This window comes from Copadichromis virginalis, linkage group LG20 (genome assembly GCF_057382275.1).
Source record: "Copadichromis virginalis isolate Kocher_CV1m ecotype Utaka linkage group LG20, C_Virginalis_male_GT1.1, whole genome shotgun sequence".
NCBI classification, from domain to species: domain Eukaryota; kingdom Metazoa; phylum Chordata; class Actinopteri; order Cichliformes; family Cichlidae; genus Copadichromis; species Copadichromis virginalis.
In genome coordinates this window covers 7,044,618-7,061,247 of record NC_140637.1, presented here as the reverse complement: position 1 = coordinate 7,061,247, position 16,630 = coordinate 7,044,618, and the positions used below count along the sequence as shown (strand labels likewise).

Genomic DNA, 16,630 nt, shown 5'->3' with positions numbered 1-16,630 from the left:
TAAGATCAGTACTTCCACGCTTTAAATACTACATGGTCGTACTCTCCTTTTCTACGTAGCAGTCAGCTTTGCAGTTAATAAAAGGACAGGTAATGTTTAATCGCTCTGTTGCACACACAGCACGCTCAGCACGCTACCGGTGCCGCTCTGAGCTGGCAGCCAGCAGCTCCGACCTGACCGAGTCCTTTTTTCTCTCTGTAGTTATTTTTATTTAATTTAATAACTGTACAGTACTCTGTTTATAGTAACCATTGTCCTTAATGTAAATATGTAAGAAAAAAAATGTGTATGTTCCTGTTCTGTGTCCTGTGTACTGTTTGTTTGTATATGTGTCTTTCTGGCTGCTGTTACAACCAAATTTCCCCTTGTGGGACAATTAAAGGATTATTCCATTCTATTCTATTCTATTCTATTCTATTCTATTCTATTCTATTCTATTCTATTCTATTTATTTATTTCAATTCAAGTTGCCACAAGACAACTTACTAACGTGTACATAATAACCTAATACTCCTGTGTGCTATGGTTTTCTTTGCATCAGCCTGCGTCTCCCAATTAATTTGTGTTTCTCCTACAGCTCCACATCGCTCAGGCGGCAAAAAATGCGCGTGCTCTTGGCGAGCTCGTTCCCGGTTTGTCATTACACCGGCTTGGAACCAGCGCCCTCTGCCGTCAGGGGCGTGCACTGTTTAATGGTAGTCATGTGACTGATGCAAGCCAGATCCTTTTCAAATTTTTAATTAATAGTTAAATGTTATTGTCGAGGGGCAGAGGCAGGACTCCACACGCACACACACATATAAAAAAAATGCCTCAAGAAAAGGCCTTAGAAAAGGCCTTATGCCATTTGACCTTAGAACTGAAGAAGCTTCTCGGATGAGAGGTGAAACGTCTTCAAGTAACTTAAAGAAGTCCAGACGCTTTTCTTTGCAAGCTCCTTTGACTCAAGAAAAGGGCACTTGGGGCACCCATCGGGAAAGAGGCAGGTGCTCAAGCCCCCCTCTGCATGTGCCTTTCAGTTAACGTTTAATTCCTGGTTATGTGCCACCCCAAAATATTCAGACATTTTTTCTACAATAGACAAACTCCAGTTCATTTGAAACATCTATCCTACACAACATCGGAGGGGTTACTTGAGAGCAGAGGGCTGAGCATTACAATTTGGAGGAGGAGTTTCCAAAACCCAGCCACACCATTGGCCCTGGGCCCCGAAGTGCTGCATACATCACAAGTGTTGAGCGAAGATAACGTCCAAGTACAAAAACCGAAAGTCAATGAGGCCAATCACCTCCCTTGGTCGTGTTAGTACCCCTATAGAATGACGAGTACGGTAAGAAGCAAGTGTTAAAAGCGTCTGTTTTATCGTCTTCTTTCGGGCCTGTCGACGCTTTTCTCTAAACCTTTCAAAGTTACCATGATATATAAAAGCCAGAAGGAGACCGCTGAACGAAACTTGTAGGGATGTTCGCTGTTGTCTGTCTTCAAGCAGGAATGTTTTTTGCTGTTAATTACGCAGGCAGGGATGTCCTATGTAGACTGGCAGCCGTAAGCTGGTCAAAAAAAGTGTATGTAAGCCGGTGTTGCTTAATAGTTTGTCACCAGCCAGTGTTGGCAGGTCACAGCAGCCTGCAGAATAGAGCAGAGAGGAAATAATGACTTTTTACGGGGTTTCCTCGATAAACTTTGTATTCTTTATAGGGTATTTATTTTCTCTTAACTCACTTTTCAAAATAAAAACAAAGCCCAAAACGTATTTTTCCCTTATTGTAAAGAGAAACAGAAACTATAAATACCCACTGTATGTGATTTCGATTCCAGTCACTTGTGCTTTAGGCCAAAAGTGGTTTCGAAGGTATTTCGGGTGTCAAAAATTAAAAACAACCCCCTGCTTATAATGTGAGGCGAGCACAGTACAGCATAATAGCAGATTAACTGGATAACTATAGCGATGCACAATTACAAAATAATTGTTCAAAAGAACCCGCTTTGTGAATAGCAGTCATTCATCTTCTTTCTTTCGTTGTTCTTTCATTTTTGCTTTTATTGCTTCCGCTTTTGTAGCAAAGAAATTTTATTTTATATCTTCACCATTTTGTTCTGGAAAAAAAAAATACAGTTGGATCCTTAATTACAATGACCCTTTTTTGTAGTTTTCCCTATGTACACCATCACACTGGGTTATAAATCAGACGGACTCACAGTGACTAAACTACAGACCTCCAGGTTGTTTAAATTCAAGAGGTTTAACAGGGTAAAAAGCGATGAAGTAATGGAACAAACTAAAATCATTTGAAATATAAGGTAGTGCAGCCACTGAAGCCACCTTCGGTTGCTGCTTGTTTTGGGGTATTTTCCATTCAGCTTTGTCCTCATAAAACAAACAAACAAACTATGATCTATTGGGTGAGACCAGATTATTGACTTGGCCACTAAAGAAAATCTTATTTCGTGACCTAAGAAACTCTTGGGTTGGTTTTGCAGTAGGGATTGGATTGTTATCCGCATGCACTGTGAAGTGGTGTCCAATGAATTTTGCAGTATTTGACTGCATATGAACAGAAAGAGCAGCCCTGTACACTTCACAATTCATGTTGGTACTTCTAATCAGTAGTCACATCATTAATAAATACTGATAAACTGTTACCACTGGCAGCCATACATGCCGATGCCATACCGAGGCCTCCAATATGTTTGACAGATGATGTGGTATGCTTGATTTAGTCGACTTTAGAAATAATGCTGTGATAATGCACTTGAGCTGTCTTCTATTGTCAATTGTCAAATTAATTTGAACCTCTGAAAAAAAATACTGTGTATATAAATGGGTGTAATTCCTGAATAGTTAATTAAATACTTTTGTTGAATTCCTTTAATTAAAGCTGAAAGTCTATAAAACGTGATGCTAATGAATCCAAACAATGGTGTCCTGTGCTGCTGCCCACACCTCTGGTCTGTTGTTTTCTATCCTGTTACAAGTGTCCAACATCTTAACTTTACGACTGTTAACATAAACCTTACTCCTTCCTCCAGTATAAAGATTCAGCCACTGCAAGCCTAAAGGATGAGGAAGAGTTCACGGATATATTGGAGGAGAGGAGGCGCACCACTGATCTTGGTTATGCCCTGAGAACCTTTAACCCGCAACCGTACAAAGGAGCCCCAACCCTTTCCACCTCTGACCTCAACAAAGCTGTACTGGAGTCCCAGTATCTGTGCTATATTATCAAAGAGGTGAGTCTTTTTTTTATTTAAGGCAATGAAGCTTTACACTATAGCGTTGCCAATATGGAGTGAGTCTTTTTGGCTCATATTCCCTCTTAGATTGCCATGGAGACGGGGTCATCTGTGGAGAAGGTGAAAGAAGATGCTTCTAGGATTTTGAAGGAAATGTCTCACAATCTGCAGCTGGGGTTTATCAGGCTAATGGGCTACACTCTAAACAAGGTGTTCAAGAGACTCTACAGGAGCATCTATGTCAACATGGAAGGACTCAACATGGTCGGGACTCAATACACTTTAATCAATTGTTTAACAGTTTGTTTCAACATATATAGTAGAATGAATATATATATATACACACCCAGCACGCCCCTGCGGGCGGTTTATCCTTCAAGCTCGGGTCCTCTACCAGAGGCCTGGGAGCTTGAGGGTCCTGCGCAGTATCTTAGCTGTTCCCAGGACTGCGCTCTTCTGGACAGAGATCTCCGATGTTATTCCCGGGATCTGCTGGAGCCACTCGCCTAGCTTGGGAGTCACCGCACCTAGTGCTCCGATTACCACGGGGACCACCGTTACCTTCACCCTCCACATCCTCTCGAGCTCTTCTCTGAGCCCTTGGTATTTCTCCAGCTTCTCGTGTTCCTTCTTCCTGATATTGCTGTCATTCGGAACCGCTACATCGATCACTACGGCCGTCTTCTTCTGTTTGTCTACCACCACTATGTCCGGTTGGTTAGCCACCACCATTTTGTCCGTCTGTATCTGGAAGTCCCACAGGATCTTAGCTCGGTCATTCTCCACCACCCTTGGGGGCATCTCCCATTTTGACCTCGGGACTTCTAGGTTATACTCGGCACAGATGTTCCTGTACACTATGCCGGCCACTTGGTTATGGCGTTCCATGTATGCTTTGCCTGCTAGCATCTTGCACCCTGCTGTTATGTGCTGGATTGTCTCTGGGGCATCTTTACACAGCCTGCACCTGGGGTCTTGCCTGGTGTGATAGACCCCAGCCTCTATGGATCTTGTACTCAGAGCTTGTTCTTGTGCTGCCATGATTAGTGCCTCTGTGCTGTCTTTCAGTCCAGCTTTGTCCAGCCACTGGTAGGATTTCTGGATATCAGCCACCTCCTCTATCTGCCGGTGGTACATACCGTGCAGGGGCCTGTCCTTCCATGATGGTTCCTCGTCTCCCTCCTCTTTCTTGGGTTTCTGCTGCCTGAGGTATTCACTGAGCACTCGGTCATTTGGGGCCATCTTCCCAATGTATTCTTGGATGTTCCTTGTCTCATCCTGGACTGTGGTGCTGACACTCACCAGTCCCCGGCCCCCTTCCTTCCGCTTAGCGTACAGCCTCAGGGTGCTGGACTTGGGGTGAAACCCTCCATGCATGGTCAGGAGCTTTCTTGTCTTTATGTCAGTGGCTTCTATCTCCTCCTTTGGCCAGCCACAAAGGAGGCCAGCCACATATATATATATATATATATATATATATATATATATATATATATATATATATATATATATATATATATATATATATATATATAGTAAACCATTTTTACTCCTCAGCCGTAAAAGAATGATACAGTATTGTAGTCACCAGGCAAGCAGGCAGGTAGCGTGGACACCTAAGTTTGTGAGTTTGATAACTTGAAAACGAAGCAATGTAGGAGTTTCACATTAATACTGTAGGGGTATCTACTAAAAATCTCAGATGACTGTGAATCTCATTGACCTTGACCTCAAGGTTGGAGGTCAGAGGTGTAATTTTCTGTACATCTTGTGAATCTGATAAATTGAGAATGACGACGTAGAACTTTGAAATTGAAACAACTGGTGCATCCTCAAGTGAAACTGGCCACCACCAGTATTTTCATATATTTTCATATATTTGCTGTAGGATTCGGAGGTTTGCCATTTAACATACTTTAGCTACACAGTATTTTATTAGATTTATTTTACTTTTTAGCACTTAGGATTTTTTTTGTTCCATCTTACTAATACTACAAATAGAACCTACTAGTGCAGTGTGTAATTTCACTGATTTCTGGAAAATTTTAATTTTTCTGTCACTGCAGCTGCAGCAGGCCATCCAGGAGAGTCCTGTGATCTTGATACCCAATCACAGGAGTTATGTGGACTTCTTGATTATATCCTACATCCTGTTCACCTATGACATCCCAGTACCTGTCATTGCTGCAGGAATTCGCAAGTATCTATTCATATTAAGACAACAAAATGTTTTTTTAAATCATACTACATTATATCCAGTTAATTATAGTGTAGCAACAAAAAAATATATTTTTAAATTTTTGTCTCTTCTGCTCCATTTTAAAGGTCTTGCAGATGTGGCGATTATTGGAGGGCTTCTGCGTCGCTCTGGAGCTTTTTATATCCGACGAGCAATCGGCTCTGACAAGCTGTACTGGGCGGTGCTTTTAGAATATGTACAAACAATTGTCAGGGTAAGATGATGACTTTTCAGCATATTCCTGAATGCATCTTTGGTAATAAACTTCAATCAAAGGAAGGGTTCCAACAGCATAATGTGTTTTCTGTAGACAGGATATGCTCCTTTGGAGTTTTATGTAGAAGGTTTCAGGAGTCGCACACTGAAGTCTCTAGTGCCAAAGCTTGGTAAGTGTCCAAATTTACCACCTTGTTTTTTTTAAGTGTGTCCCAGGATATCAAAGTGCGTGCATCTGATTCTTTTGGACTTTTTCTGTCTTGCTTTAATTTCATTGTGTAACTAGGCTAAATTATACTTTGCTGTAACTGACTGGTTCAAAAGTATGACTTGACTCTGCCTTGTGTAGTAAATGATGGACGAGACTTGCTTATCTTTTAGTGCTGCCATTTATTAATTGGGTAAGTACTAAGTATGTACTGGCCAGGCAGGTTGACTCATTGCAGGTGAGTTAAACACAGTGCACTCAGGCTCGTCCCTCATAATCTGGCAATGTTTTAATGCTGAAAACTAATATAACAAGTTCATTAATATAAACATTGTGTACCTGGATAAGAACAGAATATGTACTGGTCATATTCTGGTTATGTATTTGTAGTGTGCTGTGTTTGAGCTGCATGCAAAGGTAATAGCATATTATGGTAGCATAGTATCTTGCTAGCTAAGCTAGCCAGTGTACAGTACTATTTTGTGACTGTTTTATCACCACACATTGGCAACAATTCACCTGAACTCTTCTTATTAACAGTCAGACAGTTTGCAGTGGCCATATTCTTATCACCAGAAGGCATAGCTTACATTTTCACTGCTATATAGATGACACACAACTTTATCTATCCATGAAGACAGATAACACACACCAATTAGTTAAACTGCAGAAATGCCTTAAAGACGTAAAACCCTGGATGGCCTCTAATTTTCTGCTTCTAAATTCAAATAAAACTGAGGTTATTGTACTCGGGCCCGAAAACCTTAGAAATATGGTATCTAACCAGATTCTTACTCTGGATGGCATTACCTTGGCCTCCAGTAACACTGTGAGAAACCTTGGAGTCATTTTGACCAGGATATATTCTTCAATGCACATATTAAACAAATATGTAGGACTGCTTTCTTTCATTTGCGCAGTATCTCTAAAATGAGAAATATCCTGTCTCAGAGTGATGCTGAAAAACTAGTTTGTGCATTTATGACTTCAAGGCTGGGCTAGTGTAATTCATTATTATCAGGATGTCTCAAAAACTCCCTAAAAAGCCTTCAGTTAATCCAAAATGCTGCAGCAAGAGTACCACAGGGACTAGAAAGAGAGAGCATATTTCTCCTGTATTGGCTTCCCTTCGTTGGCTCCCTGTTAAATCCAGAACTGAATTTAAAATCATGCTCCTCAGATACAACGTCTTAAATAATCAGTCCCCATCTTATTTTAATGACCTTATAGTACCATATCACCTTATTAGAGCACTTCGCTCTCACACTGCAGGCTTACTTGTTGTTCCTAGAGTATTTAAAAGTAGAATGAGAGGCAGAGCCTTCAGTTTTCAGGCCCCTCTTCTATGGAAGCAGCTTCCAGTTTCGATTTGGGAGGCAGACACTGTCTTCACTTTTAAGATTAGGCTTAAAACTTTCCTTTTTGCTAAAGCATATAGCTAGGCTGGATCAGGTGACCCTGAATCCTCCCTTAGTTATGCTGCAATTGGCATAGGCTGCTGCTTCCATGATGCATTGAGTATTTCTTCTCCAGTCACCTTTCTCACTCAACATATGTTAATAGACCTCTCTTGAATCACACTTGTTATTATCCCTGGCTCTCTTCCACAGCATGTCTTTTATTTAATCTTCCTTCTCTTACCCCAACCAGTCGTGGCAGATGGCCACCCCTCCCTGAGCCTGGTTCTGCTGGAGGTTTCTTCCTGTTAAAAGGGAGTTTTTCCTTCCCATTGTCGCCAAAGTGCTTGCTTACAGGGGGTCATATGATTGTTGCGTTTTTCTCTGTATGTATTATTATAGGGCCTACCTTACAATATAAAGTGCTTTGAGGTGACTGATGTTGTGATTTGGCGCTGTATAAATATAACTAAATTGAATTGAATTGGCAGCACGGTGGCACGGTGGTTAGCACTGTCCTGAGTTCAATTCCACCATCAGGCCGGGGTCTTTCTGTGTGGAGTTTGCATGTTCTCCCCGTGTTTGCGTGGGTTCTCTCCGGGTACTCCGGCTTCCTCCCACTGTCCAAAGACATGCAGTTTGTGGGGATAGGTTAATTGGATAATTCAAATTGCCACTAGGTGTGAATGTGCGAGTGAATGTGAGTGTGAATGGTTGTCTGTCCCTATGTGTTAGCCCTGCGACAGACTGGCGACCTGTCCAGGTTGTACCCCGCCTTTCGCCCTATGACAGCTGGGATAGGCTCCAGCGCCCCCCGCGACCCTGAAAAGGATAAGCGGAAGCGAATGGATGGATGGATGAATTGAATTGAATATCCTCCATAGTGGTTGCACAAATGCCAAAATCTAATGATCATGCGCAGTGCTGTGATATACAACCCACCTCAGGCTTGTCCCTCGTAATCTGGCAATGTTGTAACGCTGCCAGTGGTATTAATCCACTGCCTATGAGAAAAGGGCACCATTGAGTCAGTAAACATCACAATACACAAATAGATCGTGGTTAACATGGCAAGTGGAATCACATACAACATAAACACTGTTACAATTGCATATGAATGTGATGGACTTTCTCTGTTCTGCTTTTCTGAAAGCTCTTCTCCACGACCCTAATTACAGAGATCTTTATCTGGTTAATAATTTATGTTTAGGTCATATTGTCATGTTTTTCTATTATTTTAGTTCTCTTAAATTGAAGGGTTGTTCTAGGTTTAGGATATTTTAAGAGTTAAAAGTCAAACAAGTTTACTGGTCATTTTATGTATAATTTTAATATTTATTGTTCACCTTTTTTCTGTAGGTATGATGGACATGGTGCTGGAGCCATACTTTAAAGGTGAGGTGTTTGATATTACCCTGGTGCCCATCAGTATCAGCTATGACAGAGTGCTGGAGGAGTCATTGCTTGCACTTGAGTTGTTGGGTGTCCCCAGACCAAAAGAAAGCATCACCGTAAGTTTCAGCCTCATTTATGACTTGATAAAAAATTCCCATATAATCTTTGTTTCTAAAAGATATGAAACTACATGCCTCTTGCCCTCACTCTTTCCCTGCAGGGACTCTTTAAAGCTAGCGGAGTCCTGCAGGAAGATTATGGCTGCATGCATGTGAACTTTGGCCGCCCCCTGTCTGCCCGACAGCTGTGTGAAGGAAAGATAAATTGGAGCGAGTACAACCTCATACCAAGGTACAGATTTCCCTTTTTTTCTCTTTTTTTGCCAATATCACACATGGCTGTAGGTACAAATATGAATATTGAGTATCTACCAACCAAAGTCTAAATAGAAAAAGTCTATAGAGTCTTAAGTACTAAATAACTTAAATAACTGTAATTTATCATCTATATATTCTTTAATTGTAATCTCCATTAGTTGTATACAGGTAATTCAACTGAAGAATATAAAAACCTTTACATTTTAAAATTGTAATTTTATAAAGGTTTTACTTACAGTGAGTAATAAAAAATTAAACCAAAATAACTTGGTAAAATGCACCAAATTAACAAAAACATTAACAAGTTTAATAATAATATAACTTAAATTAATATTTGTGTCACTGTAAACCTTCAAAACTTCAAGACACAGCCTGTATATAACTTTAGAATCTGTCTCGTTTTCTATTCAGAAATCTTCCCCAGAGGCCAACTGCAGAGACCCAGGACTGTGTGAACTGGCTGGCCCATTTGATTGTACGAACCCAGGAGGAGGGCTCTTTGATCAGCCCTTGGTCTCTGATGGCCTGCCTGTTGCTCCAGACTCCATTCACAACTTTAACGGAAGAGGGTCTGCAGTGGCATCAGCTCACAGAAAAAACCCTCTGGCTCAGGAAGCTGGTGCTGGATTTCGGGGCCCGTCTGAACTGGCCTGGTGGGTGGGCCAGATAGATTTCAAAGATATCAATTTATTTGAATTATGCTGTGTAGAAAAGCCACAGCATCAAGCTTAGGGTTAAGATCAATATAGGCTTTGCTTATAATGGGCCTTTAATGAAGCTTGCTTTCCCTTCAGTAACCAGTAGGTGGCCTTAGGATACTGCAATGCTAGACAACCAGACAGTTAATGTAGAAAGGTTAGTAGTTTCCCTGTTGGTGCATGTGACAGCGTCTCACCTCAGGGCACCAATGGCTCTTTTTGACCTGGTCCTGTGTGGATCATAAAGATTAGGTGAATGCAAGTCGGCACAAGTGTCCAGAATCACTTAGGAGATGTTCAGTGGATTAATACACTTTAAGTAACTTATCCTAAGAGAATGCCACTGAACTGTCTCACTTCACAGGTGTCCTGTGTGTGAACATTGACACATGCAGGCACGTGTGCACACTTACACATGCACACACACTCGCACACATGACTTTGTGAAGGTCTTATGACCCTCAAACTTATGTGAAAGTTGCATTTTGCAGCACACATCCCAGACTCAGAAGTGATGTCATCCACCGTGGCTCTTCATCACTCCATTGTCCATCATAAAGAGGACCGTATCTACCTGGTTCAGGATGAAGACCCTGCGAGGCAAGATCCACTGAGCCCAGAAGAAGGTGTGATGAGGATGGCGGTAGTGGTGCTGATGCTGGTTTCCTACAGGAATCAGGCATTGCATGTCTTTGTGCGTCCAGGAATACTTGCTACAGCCATCCACATCACAAAAAACACACGGAAGGGTAAGAGTTAGGTGGGGTTACAGATTCTCAGTCTCATGAATGGGCATATCTTGTTTAGCTGTGACCCATTTTTCTGTTCACAGATGAGCTCTTCAGCTTTTTCTGCTTCCTGCAGGACGTCTTCTCCAATGAATTTATCTTTATCCCTGGCAGGGCAGTGCAGGTAACAGCCATGTTTGTTAGGATCAGCATTATTTTGTGCATGAATTGAGTCAAAGGCCAAGGTCACTGTAGCCTCTCATTTATCCCATTCTTGGGAAAAGCTGACCTAAGAAATTTTGTGCTTATGGTCCTTACGTTTTTTGCTACTGTCATATTCATACACACTTGTATGGTTAACCATGAGGCAGATTATTATCATGGGTATATATTTATTGTTATTCATCTTGCATATATCTGTCTCTCCATCATTTAGGACTTTGAGGAGGCATGTTCACTCCTGCAGAAATGTGGAGCAGTCCACATCAGTCAGCAGGAAGTGATCGTGTTGGAAACGGGGCTGGAAGTTTTATCCTTTCTGCAGAAGCTGCTGCAACCCTTCTTAGACTCATATCAGGTCCTTTTAACTTGAGTATCTCTCTCTGTGACTAAGTGTATTTAGTGAGGAGTGACTGTTGTGAACAACATATTATGCACACCGTTTTTTCTGAGCAGAACTGAATCCAGAATTATCCAATTTTAATTTGGAACTTTATTTGATTACACATACCACTTTTGTCATATAGTTTTATTAGCTTGACATGCTGCCACGTACACTAATTGTAACTGTTTTCAACCGCACATTTCTAATTTGTTTAAAGAATGAACTTGATGTATAGAGGAGTCTAATTCTACTTTAAGCAGCAATCACATAATCTTTTTTCATCATTAGAGATTTCAAAGAATAGAAATAACAAGTCCTAGATAGAGTGACAGAAGCCCTGAGGTGAAGATAAAGCCCTTCAGATAACAATCTTGCTTTCCAAATCACAAGCTGTGCATGAAACAGAAAGGAATGAAATCTTAGCAAAAAAAACCAAAAGTCATAATCTTTGGAAAGAAAAGAGCACACGTGCATTTGCTTCTTCTCAAATTCAGTAACTGTTTCACTTTTAATCCTGAAAGTTGTGGATCTTTTGAATGGTTTCCTTCTGCTGAACCAGAGCATCCAGCATAAACAACTACTTTGGTCCAAATATGTCTGCCGACACCACAGCTATGGCTATGAATGTCCCTGGAGGGTTCAGGATCCCAACGAAGAGGAAAACAGCGGTGACCAAAGCCATTTAATTAGTTTGATAATAAAGCAGGTTGCTGACAACTCTGTTGTTCCATTTTGCAAAATCTGAGCCAGGAAAGAAGTAGCTCCACGGTTGGAGCGGTGTCAGCTCCACTCTAGCCATCATTCCTGCACCGTTTAAATATAGGGGCAGCATGGTGGTGTGGTGATTAGCACTGTTGCCTTACAGCAAGAAGGTCCTGAGTTCGCTTCTACCCATGTTTGTGTGGGTTCTCTCCGCTTCCTCCCACAGTCCAAAGACATACAGTTAGTGGGGTTAGGGTAATTGTAAATTGCACATAGGTGCGAATGTTTGTCTGCCTCTATGTGTTAGCCCTGCAACAGACCGGCGATCTGTCCAGGGTGTACCCTGCCTATAGTACCTGGGGTAGGCTCCAGCCCCCTGTGACCCTGACAAGAATAAGTGAAAGCAGACAGATTTACTGATTTTATTTTGAAATATATGAACTGATTTTTTTATACTTTGAATGTACAGTATTTTCGTCCATGACTGTCTAAAGTCTAGAAACCATGGACACCAAATGTTGTACTTTCTCCCTTGAGTTGCTCTGCCAGGCGTTTACTACAGCTTCCTTCAGCTGCTTCTTGTTTATGAGGCTTTCAGTTTCTGAGTTGAGGTCAGATGACTGATTTTTACAGACCATTTCTTTGTTGATAAAACCCTTAGATTGCTTGTGCCGTCTCTTAGATGTTTTCTGCCAAAGTCTAATCTGGCCTTCCTCTTACATGTGTAATCAGTGGTCTACACCTAAACCCTCTGTATTTCCAGAGGGTTTACATTCTTGAAGACTTTCTGGATTCAACACTGACCATGATAAAACCTATCTTCCTGAGAGTGTTCTTGACTTGGTTAGATCCGTCACAATCTAGTTTAAGTTGTCTTCTGTGATCTTTCAGATGTTTTGATTGTGGATTTTATAGCTGGTGCAACCTTTCTGTTCACTAGTGATTTGACCACTCCTGAAGTTTTTTTTGCTATCTCTCTGATGGGTTTATGTGGGTTTTTCAGCCTAATGATGGTTCCCTCACTTGAGGAGAAAACCACAAAAAGTGTCAATGTCCAACAAATTATGGACCTTTTAGTGTAATCTAAGAAAGGTCATTAAACATGAATCACTTTAAAAAAATTTCTCACATATTTATGACTAACAATCATGGCATTGTTTCTAACAACATGAAAGGACATGCTGTACTCTCATCTTTTAAACTTATAAAATTTAAATATTTTCCCTAAGCCATTTTATGACCATAAAACAAAACTGTATTAAAAACTTGATTTATAGAATTTGAAAACTTTTTGTCTTTAGTAAGACAAATACAGTTTTGTCCACTTCATGGTTTGCCTGCATACAGCACAAATATATTAAGATCATCTTTAGAGAGGGGGTGCAGTTCATATCACAGAATCTGAAGAGATACTAAAGATGAGTCCTACTTATGTGCTTTAAAATTCACTGGAATGTTTTTTTTTATTGTCCAGCTGATGTTCAGGTACTTGTGTGAAAAGGAAGATCACGTGTTTACTGAGGAACAGTTCCTACCTGATGTCCGAAACCTGGCTACAAAACTCATCCTCTCAGGTACAACTGAGTGTGTGAAATGACCTCTGACCACTAGAGACCTCTCCCACCTGGTAACTAGGGATCAAGAACCGGTTATTGTAGAGAACTGGTTCCCATTAGCCCAAATCCTTGGAATCGTTAGTCAGCCTGCTTATCAGTCCCTTTTTTTGATTCTTGCACTCTCGTTACAATCAGCTGATTTTAATTTGTGTGTCAAATTGGAAAAATAGTGGCACAGTCTCCAGCGTGGATATGGACATCACTTTTATTTTTATTGCAAAAAAGAATGAGAGCTTGATGGTAAAGTGGAGACTGATCCAGAACAGAAACATCTGCATTATACTGTTAATACAACTTAGGCTCTTTGCAAGCACCTGCACAGACAGCATGCTAATGCTAAGCTAGCCAAGAACCAAGAGTTGCGTTAAAGCTGAGTAAATGCTGACCCCAGCCCAGCACCATGATAAAGTGAGCCTTCATTTGCGGTGAAGCCGCTGCTTAACTTCAACAGGTAACAAACTGATGAGCAGTCAGGCTGCTACCTCCGTTTCTACCTGTTCATGTTTCTAGAGTAGAGTCACTGTGACGATCACTTTAAAATGTCTTTGTGCTGGTTTTTTTTATCTTTGATTTGTGTTGTCAGCTTTGTGTTCATAGCTAAATACTTAGAGAAAGATCACTTTTGTAATGAGTAGAATAACAAATGTCTTTCTCCTGGGTGTAATTAAGTAATGTACTTTTTTACTTTACTTTTTTTGAGTAATGATCCAAACACTGATCACAACTAAGATGGGAAATTTGTAATTACTTTGCATGAATGTAATGTCATTGATATGCTGCTTAGAGATGGTCACGACTCTCAAAGTGGAGCCAGTGAGAATCGATAATGGAATCGCAAAATTCTTATAAATTCCCATCCCTACTGGTAACTTACAAACTTACAGTTTGTGGGGTGTTTGTTTGTTTGTTTGTTTTGCAGGTGACCTTCGCACCTTTGAAGTCCTGTCTTCTGACACACAGAAAAATGTTCTTTCTGCACTGCGGAGACTGGAGGCGGTGACGAAGTTGAGGGCGTGAGTAATGAAATTAAACCTACATCCCTGTTTGGTTTAAGTTCATTTTCTTTGCTGGTTGAGGAGCTGTCCATAATGCTGATGCCAAAGTTACAGATGCACTCCTCTCATCTCAGGTCCCAGCAGAAGGAATACAAAGTGAACAAAGCAGCTGTCAGCAGAACTGGTGACATACTCTGTAAGTTTATTTGTGATATTCCAGTAACGATAAAGTTTTTTTTGTGCGTCTTGAGAATTATTATTTATTTTACCTTGCTGTCTTTAAATATACTGATTATAAAATGTCTTTACTGTGGTTGAGTTTGCTATTCTGTTTAGTACGGTAGACTAAGGGATCCATTTTTCCTGTTCTCTCACTGTAGCTGGGAAAGTCCCTCTTGAGAGCCTCCACACTACACCTGACGCAAGGCTTCAGTGTCAAGTGGAATAAATTCATCCTCAGTATCAGCTCACAGCCCCCTCCCCAATGAACTTACCCGTCTATTCGCTACTTCTACCTCATTGTCATCCCTGTGGTCTCTTTATCTTTACACAGTCAAATCGGTACAAATACAGTCTGTGCTCACAGGCAAAATACTTGATCCTTGATGCCGGCCAGACTTAATCTACTGAATGGTGGCTAACACTCTGTCCTTTATAGACCTGAGAGGACTGAGATGAAGCTAAACGCCCTGCAGGATAAATACTGGTAATATAAAGGTGGCCTATTACTGATTTTGTTTCACTTTAACCAAAATCAGTTGGTGAATACTAACATTTAGGTTAAGATAACTGTACTTTCCATTGCTGATCTTGTGGGGTTTTTTTTAATATATTGCCATAGATGTATTGTTTACTTCCATAGATGACTAACTGAGAAAATTAATAAGAGAGCACTTTAATTAAACTTGGTTTCCAATAAGATTTGGCATAAAACACTTGGTTGTATGTAAAAGAATGTTGCAATAAGGCTCTAAACACCATAAAAAGCAAAGATCTCAGGTTTTGTTTGAGACATTGTTTTTCTTAACATTTCCATAAAGGTGAAACAAATGTAACAAAATGCGCCATAGTTGTTTTTCCCCACCAATTCCCCTCAACAGTGAATGAAAACCAGAAGTCTGAGTTGAATCTCCTGCCCTCCCTGCAAACCAATCAACTCTGTGCTGTACTTCTAACCCCTCAGCAGTTAGAAGAAGGACCCTTACTGTAGACACGATCTGCATGTCTAATGTTTAGTGAGGTGAGAGTCACTTTTCCCAGGCTGCCACTGATGACATCCTAAACCTGCAGGAGATAGAGGATGTTCAAGAAGCTGTGCTACTGTCCCTGTCCAAAAAGATGATCCTACAGCTACTTCATGTAAACAAAATTGATTTTGATAGAGGAGGATTAGTTGGCATGTGAAAACTGATATTTTCCAAAACCTGGACTAACAGATGATGCGGCATTTTATGTAAAGAAAAATAGGGGCCATAAAGGTCTGGGGCTAGCAGCTGTTCATTTACCTACATCTTAAAATCTGTGTGTGGGAAACACTTTTTCTTTGTTATAAAACTGCAAAACATGAATTCTGGACAACCTGACAGTTTTCCTAACCGGGTGTACTCTGCCTCTTGCCCTATGGTAGTTGGAACAGGCTCCAGTTTCACCCCCAGAAACTCTGAATTGGATAAGTGGAAGAGAAAGGATGGATGGAACTATAGATAGACAAAATAAAATAAAGAGTCAAATAAATAAGAACATTAAGTGCCATAAAAAAATACAGTAAAACAATAAAATAAACAGGTAGTTTTACAATAAGTAAATAATAATAATTAATTAACTTTTCAACAGAAGCCCATTTAAACGGCAATGTTTTTAACTGCTTTGTCAAAGAGTCCTTAGAGTCAACTAAATGTAGTGGCAGTGGTTGCCTGAACCACAGCCTTGGCATCACTGACTGAAAGGCTCTGCTCAACTGGTAAATAGAGTAGAACTCAATGATTTTTAGCAAATTTGGCATCAAAGTGATTTTAGTTAAAACATTTACATCAGTAACAAGAAATCTTACTGTAAAATTTGTGAATCGATTGACATCCACCATGAAGCATTTTCCACTGTCAATGGAAACAAAGTTTAAGAGCATGGAGTAGTTATACAGAGTACGCTATCTTGAACAGGTGGGTTTTGAGGGTGGACTTAAAAAGGGGGAAAGAACTGATGTTTCTGAGGTCAGGGGGTA

General features: G+C 40.6%; 1 protein-coding gene across 1 annotated transcript; it reads left to right on the top strand.

Annotated features, from left to right (window-relative positions):
- Nucleotides 1-1,245: 1,245 nt before the first annotated feature.
- On the top strand, nt 1,246-15,458 carry LOC146684179 (dihydroxyacetone phosphate acyltransferase-like). Its single transcript, XM_085444289.1, has 15 exons — nt 1,246-1,330; nt 3,031-3,231; nt 3,322-3,498; nt 5,301-5,687; nt 5,784-5,859; nt 8,654-8,805; nt 8,910-9,040; nt 9,478-9,719; nt 10,256-10,513; nt 10,597-10,676; nt 10,929-11,069; nt 13,273-13,372; nt 14,334-14,427; nt 14,544-14,605; nt 14,790-15,458. Exons 1-15 carry the CDS (start codon nt 1,319-1,321, stop codon nt 14,855-14,857), a joined length of 2,181 nt encoding a protein of 726 aa, XP_085300415.1. The 5' UTR covers nt 1,246-1,318; the 3' UTR covers nt 14,858-15,458.
- The last annotated feature ends 1,172 nt before the right edge of the window (nt 15,459-16,630 follow it).

Excerpts from the sequence above, each read along its gene's own strand:
- LOC146684179 (XM_085444289.1), top strand. Across the intron at positions 8,806-8,909 it reads GACCAAAAGAAAGCATCACC|GGACTCTTTAAAGCTAGCGG; the intron begins GTAAGTTTCAGC and ends CTTTCCCTGCAG. Across the intron at positions 9,720-10,255 it reads GGCCCGTCTGAACTGGCCTG|CACACATCCCAGACTCAGAA; the intron begins GTGGGTGGGCCA and ends TGCATTTTGCAG.